We start from the raw sequence: 16,749 nt of genomic DNA, 5'->3' as shown, positions 1-16,749 counted from the left end.
GGCCGCGCGGGGACGGGTCTTGGGGCCGGGATCGAACAGCTGAGCTTGCTCACACCCCTCCTCTCCTCTGCCGGGAACAGCCGAGGGGTGGCTCTTCCCCCTCCCCGAGAATTCCCCATCCCCAGCTTCTCCCCCTCCCCCCACCGCACCCATCCTGGTATTATAGCCCCCCAAGGCCTCCGCCCCCCTCCCTGATCCTCTTCTCCCAGCACCCATACCTCGGGACTGCCCCTTTCCCTAGACTCTTCTTGCTGGGAGCACCCTCCCCCAGACACCCACGGCCCCCTCCCTCCAGCACCCATCGCTCCGGGTCACCCACTACCTCGAGACCACCTTCCTGGGCTCACTTCTCGGATAGTCTCTACCCCGGACCTCTTACTCGCATTACCCCGCTCCCGGACAACACCTCTTCCTTCTCTTGTAGCTCCTGCTTCTCCGGGCCTGCTCCTGGCACCCATTCCCAGGAGCTGCCCCCGACAGCGCCGCGCTCTCCCCGCCGCCCCCTGCATCTCGGGGGACCCTCTCCCACCGCCCCTGGCGCCATGGCATGCAGTCTCAAGGACGAGCTGCTTTGCTCCATCTGTCTGAGCATCTACCAGGACCCGGTGAGCCTGGGCTGCGAGCACTACTTCTGCCGCCGCTGCATCACCGAGCACTGGGTGAGGCAGGAAGCGCAGGGCGCCCGCGACTGCCCCGAGTGCCGGCGCACGTTTGCAGAGCCCGCGCTCGCGCCCAGCCTCAAGCTGGCCAACATCGTGGAGCGCTATAGCGCCTTCCCCCTGGACGCCATCCTCAACGCGCGCCGGGCCGCGCGACCGTGCCAGGCACACGACAAGGTCAAGCTCTTCTGCCTCACGGACCGCGCACTGCTCTGCTTCTTTTGCGATGAACCCGCACTACACGAGCAGCACCAGGTCACCGGCATCGATGATGCCTTCGAGGAGTTGCAGGTGAGCTGTTTGCTCGGCCTGGGGCGGGGGGCGGGGCGGGGCCGGGGGCGGGGTCAGGGCTGGACCGCGCGGGCAGGGCCCAGTCAGAATTGCCATAGGGCGGGGCCGCCGGCAGGGTCAGGGCCCTATCAGAATTAGGACGGGGCGGGGCCGTGGCGAGGAGGCGGTGTTGAGGGTGGGGCCTTGAGCCGAGTTCTCCAGGCTGGGTCTCAGAACTGAAGCCGGGGGTGGGTCCATGGCTGGGGAGAGAGCCCCAGTGGAGTGCGACGGCGGGGACAAATAGGATCAGAGCTGTACTGGCTGGGGCAAGGTTAGGGACGCGGCCGAATCTGAGCTGGGCAAGGGCAGGGCCACTGTGGGAGGTCCTAGAGTGGGACCTGGAGACAGGGCCCACATAAGAATGGTTCAGGATTGAGTTGGGGACAAAGACACAGGTGGGGAATGGGAACAAAGTCAGGACTGGACAGGGGTTGGGGCCGCCGTCCGAGGATGAGTCTGGACTAGACATTGTAGCTGAACTGCAGGTTTTGGGGCATGATGTCCTTGGGGGTTCGATCAGGTGTGCATCAGGACCTGGGGATCAGTACCTGGGCTAGATCACTCTGAGCAGGTCAGGGTTAAATCTAAGAGAGGGTCTAAATGAGGGTCAGCAAACTGCTGAGAGAGTGGATTTGGGTGCCAGGGGCTAGGGCAAGGTGTGTGAGGGTCTAGGCTGGGATCAAGTTCAGATACTGTAAAAATCATTCTGAGTTGAAATCACAGTAGAGGCTAATTGAGAGTGAGATAGGACCTATAGGCTCAAGATCTGGGTAATAAGACCCTGAGGTGAGGTGATTCAAGAAAAGAGAAAGAGTGGACCTCTAGGAGTTTCCAGGGACTTTTAGTGACCTCTTTAGCTCTGTCGCCCACATCAGGACCTTGAGGACTATGTGAAACAGTACATTCAGGGTAGCCTGATCATAGTCAGCCTAGGACTGTAATTGATCTCCCTGCAGCCTTCCCATCCTCACTGACCGACTCCTGTTCAACTCTCAAAGCCCTGCTCAAATGCTCTCTCTGTATAAGCCTTCTCTAAACTCCAAAACAATAGCATTAGCACTGCAGTCTTTGTTAATAAGTATAATATTAAAAAAAAAATAGTGTTCCAGGAACTTCTCTGATGATCCAGTGGCTAAGCCTCCACACTTCCAAGGCAGGGGGCTGGGGTTGATCCCTGGTCTGCAACCAAGAGTTTGCATTGCTGCAACTAAAGATCCCGCATCCCATAACTAAGACCCGGCATAACCAAATAAATAAATAAAAATAAATATTAAAATAGTGTTCCAAGATTAGCTATAATTAGGAAATAAAGTACATTCTCTATACCCTCCTTGGAGAATTCTCAGTGTACATTTGCATATTAAAGGCTTAGAGAAATCTTGTAGCAAAGAAACCCATCTTGCTGTGTTTAATAAAGTGATTCCCAAGCTTTTTGTGAGCCTGGAATCTCTTTCTCAAGCTAAACCATTTAAATCTAGCAAACCTTGTGTCTTTGGCCTCAGGATACCAGACTAGCACACAGTCACCAAGAGAAGGGACAGTCTCTTAGTCGTCATATCTGTGGACCTAAAGCCTGGCACAAGGCCTGGCCCACAGCGCACATCAGTAAAGGTTGAATGAATGACCATCCCTGACCTAAGTTGGCCCAGACTGTAGAGCCTTTGGAAGCAGAAGGTTTTTGACTCCTTAAGCAGGAGCTAAATGACTATTTTCCCTGTTGTAGGGGGTCACCCCCCTTATACATGAGTCTCCGTGAGCCCGCCTGCATCAGCAGATACCCTGGCCCTAGGAGAAATGACCCTGTGTTCACCTCATCTGCTCCTTGTTCCTTTAATCCCCAAAACACCGCTGACTCCCTTTCAGTTTGGTTGTGTGGGGATGGAGAGCAAGAGCTGGGGGCTCTGGGAGCTGGCACAAGGATGGCATTGGCCCTCTACTCCCAGAGCCCCTTGTGCCAGGCTCTGGTGCTTCCATCTCCCCGTCTATGAAGTCACTTAAACAGGGAGAAGGAGAGAAGCTTGGACAGGACTGAGCACAGGTAGTAAGAGACTGGAGGGACTCTGAAACCATCTGTCCATCCTTTTCATTATGTAGACGCGGAGACAGGTCCAGAGAGGTGATGCAACATACCCAAAGTCACACTGCCAGATAGTGAGAGAGCCGGCCTAGAAAGCTCAGCCTGACCCCAGCCAGATCCCGTCCCTGCCACTCAGCCCCTCGTCTCTCTGTCTGACTTTCTAGCTAGGGAGAACTCTGCTTTCCAACATTTGAATTCCCTGTCTGCAAACCAGCAAATCCAAATCATGGTGTTGTGGGGTTTTGTCGTCTGTTCCATGACCTGGGGCAGGCAGGAGAAAATGAATATATATTTTCTCCAAATGTTTATTGAAACACTGTCATTCTTGGGTGAAAAGAAAAATAAGACTGCTACTCACTCATCCTCTAGTGTACTGTCCTGGGGTCAGTCACATTTAGGTTCCAAACCTTCCTTCAGCCCTGTCTGTCTAATCGGCACATTTCTTCATGGAAGCCTCCAGGCTCTCGCCTGTAAACTGGCATCAGAATGATTCTTTCCTACCAGGATTTTCACGAGGCTGACCTGAAATGAATCTGCTATTGAGATGCCTGGCACAGGTTAGGGGCTGGGTCAGCACGCGCTCCCATCCTTTCTCCTTCTACGTATGAGACCTCAAGTGCCCAGCTGGGCAATTGCCCAGACCTGCCTCTCACCTGAGAAGGAGGCCTTGTTTTGGTACCTCCTTTGGGCTTGGCAAGAAAGTGGCAGAGAAACATCCTCTCCTGTGGAGAAGTAAGCTGCTGGGTGAGTCTCAAGCCACTCCCCACCCCCATGACTCCCCCTCTGTTCATGGGGAAGTGGGGCTCATTAGCTATTTATGCACTGGAAATGAGACTGGGCTTGCCTGTCACACCCCCTCCTCTCCCAGCAGCTGGTGGCTTGTCCCCAGGGCTCCTGAGGCCTGGGCTGGGCCCCTCTCCTGGAAAATAACAGACTCCGAGCCAGCAGGGCCTTGGAGATCATCTGGTACAAACTTCCTTTGACAGATGGGGAAATGGCAGAGCAGGGAGGAGAGGATCCTCCCCTTTCCCAAGGCCCTGAGGCCAGAAGAGGCTACTCCTGGCTCATCAGGAGTCTCCTCACAGCTCCCCCCTCCCCCACCTCTCCTAACAGTTAGCCTGGAGCTGTTTTCATTTATTATAAATCCTAGACGCAGCAGAGGAGAGAGGTAAAGGACTCTGGCTTTGTACTCAAGCAGCTCCAAGTCTGCAGTACCATTTCTGGCTCTGTGACCTTAGGAAAGCTCCTTATCATCTCTGAGCCTCAGGAACCTCCTTCACAGCATGGGAATAACGGGGTTGAATTCAATAAGATGACATTGGCCAGAAGTTGGTGCTGCACTTGATACATAGTAAGCACTCAATAAATGACAGTTCTGGTTTGTTACATCGTACTTGGCACTATTAACATTTGGGGCCAGATAAGTCTATGTTATGCAGTGCTTCCCAGGTGGCACAGTGGTAAAGAATCCGCCTGCCGATGTAGGATGATGCAGGAGATGCAAGTTGGATTCCTGGGTCGGGAAGATCCCCTGAAGAAGGAAATGGCAACCCACCCCAGTATTCTTGCTGGGAGATCCCATGGACAGAGGAGCCTGGCAGACTACAGTCCATGGTATTGCAAAGAGCTGGACACAGCTGAGTGACTGAGCACGCACACACACAAGTCTATGTTATGCAAGGCAATCCTGTGCACTGTGGGCTGTTTAGTAGCATCCCTGGCCTCCACCCACTGGATGCTAGTAGCGTGACCCACCCCAAGCTCTGACAGTCAAAAATGCCTTCAGGCTTCATCAAATGTCGCCTACGGTAAAAATCACAACAGGCTGAGAACCCAGGCCTGGAGAAGTCCTACTCAGCTTTCCAGGCTCAGCTCAAATAGCCCCTCCTTCATGAAGCTTTCCCTGACCTGCAAGTAGAATGGCTTTGTACCCTAGATTCCAATACTGGGGTCAGAACCTGGCATCCTCACCGATAAGCTGTGTGTCCTTGATCCAATCACTTCATTCTCTAAGCCTCCACCTGCTAACATGGGGATAATACGACCATCATGGCAAGGATGTCGTAAGAGGGAGGTTGTATCAAATGTGCCTGACACTGTGCTTGGCATACAGTTAGTGGTAGCAATTTTTAAATATCTTTATTTTTTCTGAGTATAAAATTAACATAAGAAACAGAGCTATATAATGTAAAAGTTAAAACCCGCCCATAGTCCCACCCCATGAAAAACAGGATTTTTTTCTTAAAGATTTGTTTACAGTTCTACAGAAATTTTGTCATGTAAACAGTGTGTGTGTGTGTGTGTGTGTATGCCTTCCCTTTTTTTCCACTGCTGAGCACTGGCCCACAGAGCAAAGTGGAGGGAAGGAACCACCATCTCAGAAGGGTTTGGGGCTTCTCAGTTAATATTACTGAGTCCTAAGTGCTAAGCACTTTTCGTGTACTGACTCATTTAATTTTTTTTTCATCTAATGTTTTTCATAACACCCTGTCAAATGGGTACTGTAATTTACTCTTTTTACAGATAAGGAAACAGAGGCTCAGAGGAATTCAGTGACTTGTTTGGTCACCCAGCTGGTAAACAGCAGGGACAGGATTTGAAGCCTGGCTGAGTGGACCATGCATAGCCTCTGAGCTACCTCTCAGGGCCGGGTGGCTGTCTCCCCCGCACCCTGCCTGTCTTTGTAGTTCAAGTGTACAGGGTCAGGCTCCGGACATCGTCTGCCTGTGCCAGCTGATGCTCCAAGGGCAGGTGCTGAATGTCATCTTACTTGGGCACGGCATCCGGCTCTCTGGCCATCTCAGCTTCCTAACCTCCAGGCAAGGGGTTGGATGCAGTCCCAGCCACCCCCTCCAGGTCTCATGTGACCGCTGGAGCCTTTCCCAAGGCCTCCTTCATGCCAAGGGAGACAGCAGTGGATCAGCCTTGGATGGGAGCCCTGAGGAGTTGGGCGTGGGGCTCCAGAGACCCCCGAGGCAGCCACACAGGGAAAGAACAGAGCTGAGGGACTGGATTCAAATCCTGACACTGGCTTCTTCCAGCTGAGCAGAAGGTGCTGCCTTCTCTGCACCCTCTCCCAACCTGGGAAGTGGAAATTAGAACAAAACATAAAGAAGGAGAGCGAGTTGCTGCCTATCCAGAGACAGCTGGTGTGAAGGTGCTTTATTTGCTACTGTGGACAGCTGGGCTGTCTGTGTCTGGGGGAAGTGGCCTCTGCTGTTACTTTTGCAGGAGAGGGCAGGACTTGTGTGCACAAAGCAGGCTCCACTGGGGCAAGGCTGCCAGTGAGTCAGACCCACGGCCGCAGTTGGCATCTCTACTTCCCTCTTCACAGGTGTGTGTGGGCAACCAGGAAAAGCCCAGTTCATCCAGAACACCTTGGCTGAGCACAGGTCATGGGGCTGAAACTCAGAATGGAAGCTGGGGACCCCAGGATGTTTATTTTCTAGAGAGGAAAGGATCGGGTAGGAAGTGACAACAGAAACAATAACAACCCCATAAAACGAGCCAGAGTGTATTGGACCATTGTTATGTGCCAGGTGCTGTTACAGGCCTCGAATCGTTACAGAAGCCCTTTTTCTTTTCCCCGCTCCCCGAGTGGGACTAGGATCAGCCCCATTTCACAGATGAAGATGATGAGGCTGAGAGGCTCAGTAACTTGCCCAAGATCACGCTGCAAGTAGGAGGCAAAGCTGGGTCAGACTCTGGTCTGACTCAGAATTCTTCCCCCCTCACCAACACCACCCTAACTGCCTCAGGGAACATCCAAATGAGACCTCAGAAATCCGCTTCCACCCTCTCCCCACTGTGCAAATGGGGAAACTGACTTGCCCAAGTTTGGTCCAGAGCCCAGCTCCCTGGAATCTCAGTCCAGTGCTGTTTTTACAGCATCATTTACTTTCTGGACCTTGAATTCTGTTTGAACACAGAGGTGGTTGTCAAGGATGTGGAGATGGTGTCCTTCTTGGATTCAGAGATTTAGTCAGTAATTTACTCGGTTGACACTCCTCTGCTGGCTCACTGAGGGCCAAGGTCCTGGGCCCAGGAGAGAACAAGACAAGCTTGGCCCTGCTGTGGTTCTTGGGAGACAGGCCTATAAGCTGCCGCGTCATGTCCTAGGCTCCTGTGGGCACAACTGAGGGTTGGCCAGGTTCCCCAGCTGACAACTGGGTCTTGAGAGCAGAGAGAGGAGACGTTACACAGGGAGAAACAACACCCACGGTCCCATGTGCAGGGTGCCGGGGCAGATACCCGTTCTCGTTTCACCCTCACAGCCGCCCTAGGAGACAGGTCTCATTGCCCCATTTTTCACATGAGGAAACTGAGGCTCAGAAGTTGTGCCTAAGGCCACACAACCAGTACATGTTGCTGAAGCCAGAACTTGGACTCAGATGATGATCTGAGTCAGCCAGGGACAGGCATGAAGGTGAGCCGGCGGTTCATCGTGACTGGAGGGCGAAGGGTGGGAAAGGGGCTTGAATGCACCAGTCCTGCCCAAGGAGCTGGACACCAGTCCTGCCCAAGGAGCGTGGACTTGACCCTGGAGATGCGGGGGAACTAGAAACAGGCTGGAGCAGGCAAGGCGGGCCTGGTCAGTGTGCCTTAAGGGGCGGTGTGTGGGTGGGCCTGGTGGGCAGCCTGGAAGAGGGGGCATAATCACGCGGTGCTGCCCTGCCAGAGACCCTGAGGCTCAAAGTGGGCAGGGCAGGCTCAGAGGCCGAGAAGATGCATCAGGGTTCAGGTCTGACAGAAGAAACAGAAACAGGAGCATCAGGGGTCTGCAAATAGAAGAGAGACCTGGGGGAAGGGAGAGAAGAGGCAAGTTCAGTGTGCCCTGTGAAGATCTGGGGCAGCTCTGGGCCAGAGGAGGGAAGAGAAGGCAGTACTGGGTGTGGAGGAGGGGAGGAGTCTTGAGCACCAAAGGGTCTTGAGTACCTATCGTGAGCCACGCCATGCTGGGCCCTTTCAGGGGTCTCGTCTCATTTTATCCTCATCACATCCCCTGCCAAGTGGCTCTGGTCCTCATTTTATAGATAAGGCTCTGAGAGGGGAAGATGTGATCTACCCAGGGGCATGCAGCCAGGATTTGAAACCAGGTTTTTCTACACCCAAGTTCATGCCGTTACCACGGGGCAGAAGCGTGACACGGGTGAGAGGGTCCCTGAAGCTGGTGGAGATGGCTTCTGGCAGCACCTTTATCCTCTGGGCTGGAGGAGGAATGGCCTTGCAGGAAGGGAGGTCTGGCCTTGGGGGCCTGTGAGCCCTGGCTCTCTGTCCTCCCCCACAGCTGCTGCCCCAGGCCTGGCCTCTCTGCATGCGGGAGCCTCAGAGTCTCTCAACTGACATATTTGCATAATTGTGTGCTTAGGTCTGCACCAGCCCTAACTCTGCCCCCTCTCCAGCGGCTCTGCCCTCAGGAGGGCGTCCCCCCACCCCCCACCCCCATTCCTGTTCTGCCCCAGCATTGATGGGCCTGCAGAGTCCAGCTCCCCCAGGCTGACCTCCAAGGCCAACTCCACCCCACGCCCTGCTGCCCTCATCCCAGCCAGCCCCACTGGCCTTTCCAGCTTGAGACTCCACCCACATACCTGGCTCCAGCCACCCCCAACTGCCCCTCACTTCCTGCACACACCTGTGCCCCTACCTGACCAGTTCTCTCCACCTGGAATGCTCTGGCCCCACCCTGGAGACTAGAAGGGACCCTGCCCAGCCATCCATCCATCTTCCCAGATCTTTCCGTCAGAAATAAACTCTCTCTAAGAAACTTCCTATTCCACATACAATTATAATTATTGTGATGATAATGACAACCACGAGTGACTGAGCACTTCCTGGGCCTCCGGACAGGTCCTGCATTAAGTCACCTAATCCTCACAACAACCACAGAGCCGGTGGTGTCATTAGCTGTACTTTATAGATTTGGCAAATGAGGTGGGAGGGAGTCACAAACACAGCCGGGCTCCTGGGTGTTCCCTCCACGTTTATCCTGTTCTCCCTTTGCAGTCTACCTGTTTCTATTTCTGCCTGTCCTACTCACTGCAAACTCTCAAGGGCAAAGGCTGTCTGCAGCGCCCCAGCCCCCTGGAGTGACTGGCCTAGAGCCTGACTGTGGGTGCCCAGACGTGATTGCTGTATTGCTGACAGAAGGACCGAGTGGTTTCCAGCATGGATTTTGGAGTCACTCAGATCCCCACTCCTGATTCTTACAAGCTCTGTCCCCTTTGGCACACTGCCTGACCTCTCTGAGACTCTCTTTCCCCCTCTGAGAGACCAAGTGACAAAGGCACCAATCTCATGAGGTTGTTGTGCGAATTAAGTGACACGCTGACTGTGAAATTCAAACCTAGGCCACACTGCCTCCAGACCCGGTTCTGAGCCTCCAGGAGGGTCAGTGTCCCTCCGCACAGTTAGCTCTATCACTTAGGAGTTCGTCAACAGCTTCGTTTCCTGTCTGACATCTGCTGGGAGATTTCCCAGTTGGTTCTCTGTCAAGCCGTGTGGCCATGGGCCACTCAGTCCCTTTTTCTTGGACCTCAGTTCCCTGTTCTAGAAATCCAGATGGCTGGACTAGATGGTCCCTGGGGCCCCTTCCTATTTCGGCCGTCTGAGGAGGAAAGGAGGGGCCTGACACAGCAAACCATAGGGACGTGGAGAAGTGACCCAGGAACCTCACACGGGACATGGTGGCCCCCCGTCTCCCAAGCACCCAGTGTATGCGAGGCTCTCCACTGTAAGGCTAAACAACACTTCTTACCGTTATCTCATTTCACCCTTCCAACCCTAGGAGATATTGTTATCCCCATTTCTCAGATGAGGGACTGGGGCCCAGAGAGGTTAGGTTACCTGCCCAAGATGACAAAGCCAGTCTCCTAACCCAGGGGGTCAGGTCTGATCCCAGGCCTGGAAGGAGGGAAGGCAGGGTGAGTAACAAAGCCCAGGCTGCTTCCTAGTCCTGCTCTGTGGGTTCTACGTTTTGTTTTTCCTAACTTAGCTGTTCCCTCAGGATCTGTAGCTCACCTGAGGAGAGCTGCCTGCCTGGGGACTCTGCCCACCCTTTCAGAGGTGAGCCCTGACCCAGCCTAGCCTCTCCCCAGGGCAGATTCATGATATAAACTCTGTGCCTGGCCCTCTCCTAGGTACTGAGGGTGTGAAAATCTCTCAGACACAGTCCCTGGCCTAAAAGCCTATACCTCAGAGGGAAGACTGACAGGTAACCTTGCTGTTAAGATGCAGCATGTGCCTGATAGTGTGAGGGAAGGCTCTGCACACAGGGATTGTCTGATGACAGAATGGAGTTGAGATATGGATTCTCAGTGGAGGTGATGTCTGTTCTAGGTCTTCCAAGATAAGCACTCACCCCACTCCAGCACTCTTGCCTGGAAAATCCCATGGACGGAGGAGCCTGGTGGGCTGCAGTCCATGGGGTGGCTAAGAGTCAGACACGACTGAAGCGAGTTAGCAGCAGCAGCAGCAACAAGTAGAGAAAACCATGTAGCTGAGCCTTCCAGACAGAGGGAACAACATGTGTAAAGGCCTGGTGGAGGTCACTGCAAGTTGCTTCATGCATCTAGAGCAGCACTGTCCAGTAGAACTTTCTGGAATAATGGAAGTGTCCTGCATCTGCACCATCTGATACCATAGCCACCAGTCACCTGTGGCTGTTGAGCACTTGAAATGTTTACTCTAGTATAGCTGTTGTTTTTCTAGCTCTAGTATAACTGTTGCTCAGTTGTGTCCAACTCTTTGCAACCTCATGGACTGCAGCACACTAGGCTTCCCTGTCCTCCACCAACTCCCGGAGCTTGCTCAAACTCATGTGCATTGAGTTAGTGATGCCATCCAACCATCTCATCTTCTCCTGCCTTCTCCTCCTGCCTTCAATCTTGTCAAGCATCGGGGTCTTTTCCAGTGAATTGGCGCTTCACATCAGGTGGCCAAAGGATTGGAGCGTCAGCATCAGTCTTTCCAATGAATATTCAAGGTTGATTTCCTTTAGGATTTACTGATTTGATCTCCTTACTGTCCAAGGGACTCTCAAGAGTCTTCTCCAGAACCACAGTTCAAAAGCATCAATTCTTTGGCATTCAGCCTTATTTATGGTCCAACTCAGTACAGCTTAGGAACTGAATTTCAATTTTATTTTATTTCATTTGAATTTAAATAACCATGTGTGACTAGCAGCTACTGCATTGAATGTTAGGTCTGGATGAAGAGAAAAGGCTGGAAAAGAAATCTTGGGTCAATACTGAAGGGCCTTGAATGCCTCACTCAGGCATGGTGCCCTTTTCCCCAGAGTACGTGTGTGCTCAGTCACTCAGCCGTGTCCAGCTCTTTACAACTCCATGGACTATAGCCAGGTTCCTCTGTCCATGGAATTTTGCAAGCAAGAATACTGGAGTGGGTTGCCATTTCCTACTCCAGGAGATCTTCCTGACCCAGGGATTGAACCAGTGTTTCCTATAGCTCCTGCACTGGCAGATGAATTCTTTACCACTGAGCCAACTGGGATGCCCTCTTCTCCCCAGACAATGTGGAAATCCTGCAGAGGGCCCTGGGGAGGAGATGCAGGAACACATCCATTCTGGAGAACCATCATCCCAGCTGCTCTGTGGGGCAGGGAGGAGCCTGGAGCCATGGCCCAGAAAAGAAGTGATAAAAACTGAACCGGGGTGGTGGGTATAGAGAGGAGAGGACAGATTCCAGGGCAAGCCCAATGACCGATTGGATTGGTGACTGGGCCATGTCAAGGGTGACTCCTAGATTTCTGGCTTGGGTAGCAGCAGGGGTAGGGGGTGTGCCCTGCACAGAGATGGGGAACATGAGAGGAAGGGCAGTTTGGGGTACCATATCACTATTCCAGCTTTCACTGTGATGTAAATCTCTCTGTCCCTGTCTCCCACCCACCCACCCAGCCCATCTACACACCTCCTGAGGCTTCATAGATTGGGACTTGCCCCCATCCTTCTCCCTGTCACTGACACAGCAGCATGTGGGGCCCAAGGAGGCCTCATTCAGCACATGTTTGTGGATGGATGAAAGAGTGTTCCATTGCTCCTGGGATCCTGTTGTTCCCTGACCCTGAAAGCAGGGAGGAATTTGGCCATGTCCCTGGGGTGCCCTGAGCAATGTGAAGAACGTGGCCTCCAGGGCAGTTTTCTCAGAGAATCTGAAGAAATGCCTGAGTGGTTGGGTCTATGAGGGCCACCAACCGAGAGAGTTGTAGCATTTGGTTCATCTCCTCAAACTCTGCATCTCAAGCAGACTGTCCCAAGCTGGACAGACCCAAGGCCATCAGGGAGGAGCAGTCATTTTGTATTATTAGGTGAACGTGATCTGTCTATTCCAGTGGCTCAGATGCATGAGAATCTATTAGGAATAACTCCCAACTGTTAGTAATAGAGAGCTGCCCAAAGTAACTGAAATTAGGTGAGGGTATATTTCTCTTCCACGTAAAACAGGTCTATAGGAAAATAGCCCAGGCAATGGTCTGCCAGGGCCAACTTGCCCCAGTTCCTGAGAACTAAATGTGCAAATCTTGTCTCAGCTCTGCGTCTGATGACCTCACTTGGAGAGCTTGAAATTGGCTTTGAGGGAGCCTTTACACCATGGAAATTGGCCAGCGCTATAAACTGAAGCTGTTTATCTTTTTTACAGAGGGCAAGCTTCCTAGCACATCCCTGAGTGCAGTGATGGTGTGGCTAACCCATCAGAGACCCAGGCTGCTTCTTCCTTCTGTTTCACTAGTTTTGGCCTGTCATATCCGCCTTTCTGGTTGCCTTATGGCCTGAGATGGTACTAGAGTTCCAGTCGTTACGTCTATGCAAGCTCTCTACTCCCATAAAACTAGCTATTCCGAGTTTTCTATCTAACTTGTATTTTCAAGGCTGGGTCTTCATCCTTCACCTGTCATCTGAGGTGTGCCCTCCATAGAGAAGCCTTCTCTGACACCCTACTAAATTCATCACCCATCCTACGCGGCTTTATTTTCACTAGAGCATAGACCATGTGTGCATGCTGTGCTGCTTCAGTCGTGTCTGACTCTTTGTGACCCTATGGACCATAGCCTGCCAGGCTCCTCTGTCCATGGCATAGACTATAATGGATAACTATCTGAAGGCTTCCCTGGTGGCTCAGTGGTAAAGAATCTGCCTACCAATGCAGGAGATGCAGGTTCAATTCCTGGGTCGGGAAGATCCCCTGGAGAAGAAAATGGCAACCCACTCCAGCATTCCTGCCTGGGAAAACCTCTGGACAGAGGAGCTTGGAGAGCTACAGTCCATGGGGGTCACAAAAGAGTCAGACATGACTTAGTAACTAAACAACAATATCATCTGTCTTCCCCACTAGACTGGAAGATCCCTATCAGTAGGGACTATGTCTGTCTGGTTCTCTGCTCTGTTCCCAATGCCTCACACTGCCTGGTACATTATAATTGCTCAATAACTATTTGTTGAGTGAATAAGGGATAGTAAGCACAGATCATTTTGTTTTCTACATGCTTCCCTTAGCGTGTCATTGTGACCATTTTCTCACGTTGCTATCTAGCCTGTAAAATTAGTTGGATTAGATGTTTTCAAGGGCTCTCCCTGCTCTGACGAGACAAGTGATAAGGAGGTGGGGTGAACAGGTAAGTCAGCTCCCTGGCACCACTCACACCCCAGGCTGACTAGAGAGCCCAGGCCAGAAGCTATTTCCATGGAGATTCACTCCCAAAGAAAACTTCTTGGAGCCTGATTTCAATGCCAGGCCATTGATGGGTGCAGGGGAGATAGAAAATGGTAGGGTAAGCCCGCTCTGCATGGGGATGGATGAAGGACAGCCAGAACGACCAGCTGTGATAGCATGGACTAAATGTCCAGAAGTACTGGGAGCCAGGGCCTCCCAGGTGGCGCTAGTGGTAAAGAACCCACCTGCCAATGCAGGTAGACATAAGAGACACAAGTTTGATCCTTGGGTCGGGAAGATCCCCTGGAGGAGGGTGTGGCAACCCACTTCAGTATTCTTGCCTGGAGAATCCCATGGACAGAGGAGCCTGACAGGCTGCAGTCCATAGGGTCGCACAAGAGTAGGACATGACTGAAGCGACTTAGCATGCACACACTCACTGGGAACCATCCATCTCTATGCCCCATTCATTCATTTGACAAATAATTATTGAGGCCCTACTGTATGCTGGGCACTATCCTAAGTCCTGGGGATAGAACAGTGAACATGTCAGTCAAGACTCTTGCCCTCCTAAAACTCACATTCCAGTGGAGGAGAGGAACAGTAAACACACTGTCAGATAAATAAGCAAGATCGTGGAGACCATGGAACAGGATGCGATGGAGGGTGGAAGGGATGCCACTGTGTGGGGCTGGTGAGGCAAGACCTCTCAGAGGAGGCAGCATCTGAGTTGTTACGTTAATGCTATAGAGGAATGGGTGGGGAGGGGGGCGGGTGGCTGTGGGGTTGTGGATCTGAGAGTGAAGTGCACCAGGCAAAGGAAGCAGCAAGTGCAGTCACAGAGCTGAAACAGCCCAGAGTGAGGAACAGGAAGATTGCTTTGGCTGGCTGGGATTGATGGGGGAAGGACGGTGGAGACAGCGGTGGGACGAGCATGAGGTCACTGAGACACTTGCTTCAGGCACAAAGCTGAAGCAAATGCCCCAAAGCTCAGTAATCAAGATGAATAATTTTTAGTGAAATTTTTAAAAATCACAATTAATGCCCAAAAAACTACATGATGAACAAAATATCAGATTTGTAAATAGAAACAAGATGACTAGCCATGTCTTACTGAGCCATATTGGAACCAGAGGCAAAGGAAAAATTAGTCATAATGATCCTGTCCTTTAAAATTTTGACATGTTGTCTATCATGGATTTTTGTTGCTGTTCATTACTGAAGAAAATTTATCACCTGGTGTCATGATCATGGTCTCCAGAACTGGACTTCCTGAGTTCCAATTCTGGCACTACCCTTCCGTGCTTAGCTGTAAGTTTGGGGTTATTGGGAGGATTAGATGACCCCATACAAGCTAAGGTCTGAGGACAGTGCCTAGCCCAGTGGAAGTGCTCAGAGGATGTGGGGAGTTTGTCACAGCCCTGGACAGTGGTACGGCCTTGGTTCCTGCCAGAGGATTCTAAGCAAGGAGTCTTGACCAGCACATCAGGGGGTCTGAAAGTATGTGGAGGTGGATTGGAGACTGGGGGGCCAGAAGCTCCTAGGATGGCCCTAGTGGAGGCTGTTACAAAACTCCGGATGAAAGATGGGCACAGACTCTGGAGATACTTGGGAGACAGACTCTACAGGACTTCGTGGTTGTTGAACTGTGACGGGAGGAGGGTGCTGGGGCAGGGGAGGCACGGGGTCAGGACAGCTTCCAGCGCCTGCAGCAGTTAGCCCTGGTCTCTGCATCACCGTCACCAGGAAATACCGGGCTGGCTCTGGCCTGCTCTGCCATTCCTGTCTTGTCTGTGTTCCAGAGGGAGCTGAAGGAGCAGCTTCAGGCCCTTCAGGACAGTGAGCGGGAGCACACAGAAGCGCTGCAGCTGCTCAAGCGACAGCTGGCAGAGACCAAGGTGAGCCTGGCCTGGAGGTGGGGCGGGGCTGCCAGAGGTGGGGGTGGAGCTTCGTGGAGGCGGGGCCAGTTGGGCACTTGAAGGGCGGGGAATCGAGCCTGCTGCGGGGGAGGGGCTTCGAGGGCCCAAGCTCCAGGTGAGAAGGGTAGGGCATGCGGAAAGGTGGAGGCTGGGGCTTCTGCGAAGGTAAAGGGGCAGGGACCTTTCCCCAGATGATGGAAGGAAAGGATATGGGCTGGTGCCCGGGGTTAAGGATAGGATCCTCGCTCCCTGCTTTGGGTGAAATTTGAGGTGGGATCAGGGACCCTCTAGGAAAACCCGGACTGGAAGAAGGTACCTAGTCTCTTTTTCCTCTCCTGTTATTAAACACACCCATTTTCAGAGTTAGCAATCCCTCCAATCTCTTGGAGACAATGTTCCCTCCAAGCCCTCCTGATGATTTGTGGCTCAGCCCTGGTATAATCTCCTCTCCGAAACTCTGATGAAGATATAAACAGTAGGGGCAAACCCTGCAGGCTTTGGATACGATGGTCTCAAAAGAAAAGTCTTTTTCCTTGAGCCGAGAGGAAGGCTATGGGGTCTGATCCAGGCACTCCATGCTGTGTGACTTTGGGTAAACTGCATACTTTTCTGCACTCTTAATCTTCCCATCTGTGCAGCAGGGACTCTGCCAGGCTCTGTCCAGCCATGCTATTCTGGATCCTAGCACACTTCCAAGGGGCTCCTTCCAAGTCCTCCACAGATATCTCTCTAACTGAGCAAGGCTTGCTTTACTCTCTGCTGTCCTTCTGGGACCACTCACCAGGGACCTAGACCTGGCTGCTAAGCTCTTGGGTGATTTCATTGACCTGGTAGCTCAGTGGTAAAGAACCTGCCTGCCAGTGCAGGAGACAAAAGAGAAGTGGGTTCAATCCCAGTGGGTCGGGAAGATCCCCTGGAGGAGGGCGAGGCAACTCCCAGTGTCCTTGCCTGGAGAACCCCATGGACAGAGGAGTCTGGCAGGCTACAGTCCATGGAGTCGCACAGAGTCGGACACGACTGAAGTGACTTAGCACACACAGCACAGTGCTCCATTTGCAGAGATGCCGCTGCCAGCAGCAGCTGGAGGCGAGCCTTAGGA

General features: G+C 52.6%; 1 protein-coding gene across 1 annotated transcript in view; it reads left to right on the top strand.

Moving 5' to 3' along the window:
- The window catches only part of TRIM62 (tripartite motif containing 62), a 37,773-nt gene that overhangs the window by 72 nt on the left and 20,952 nt on the right, over positions 1–16,749 (top strand). Inside the window, exons 2-3 of the mRNA XM_086335102.1 lie at positions 425–950; positions 15,534–15,629. Coding sequence (XP_086191228.1) covers positions 543–950; positions 15,534–15,629 — 504 coding nt within the window. The 5' untranslated portion in view covers positions 425–542. The remainder of the gene's footprint in view (positions 1–424; positions 951–15,533; positions 15,630–16,749) is intronic.

The sequence above is a fragment of the Bos grunniens genome, chromosome 2 (genome assembly GCF_055505025.1).
Source record: "Bos grunniens cultivar Pamir isolate PY7600 chromosome 2, Bosgru_T2T1.0, whole genome shotgun sequence".
Taxonomy (NCBI): Eukaryota; Metazoa; Chordata; class Mammalia; order Artiodactyla; family Bovidae; genus Bos; species Bos grunniens.
Note: the sequence above shows the minus strand (reverse complement) of the source record. Positions and strands in the feature narration are given on the sequence as shown.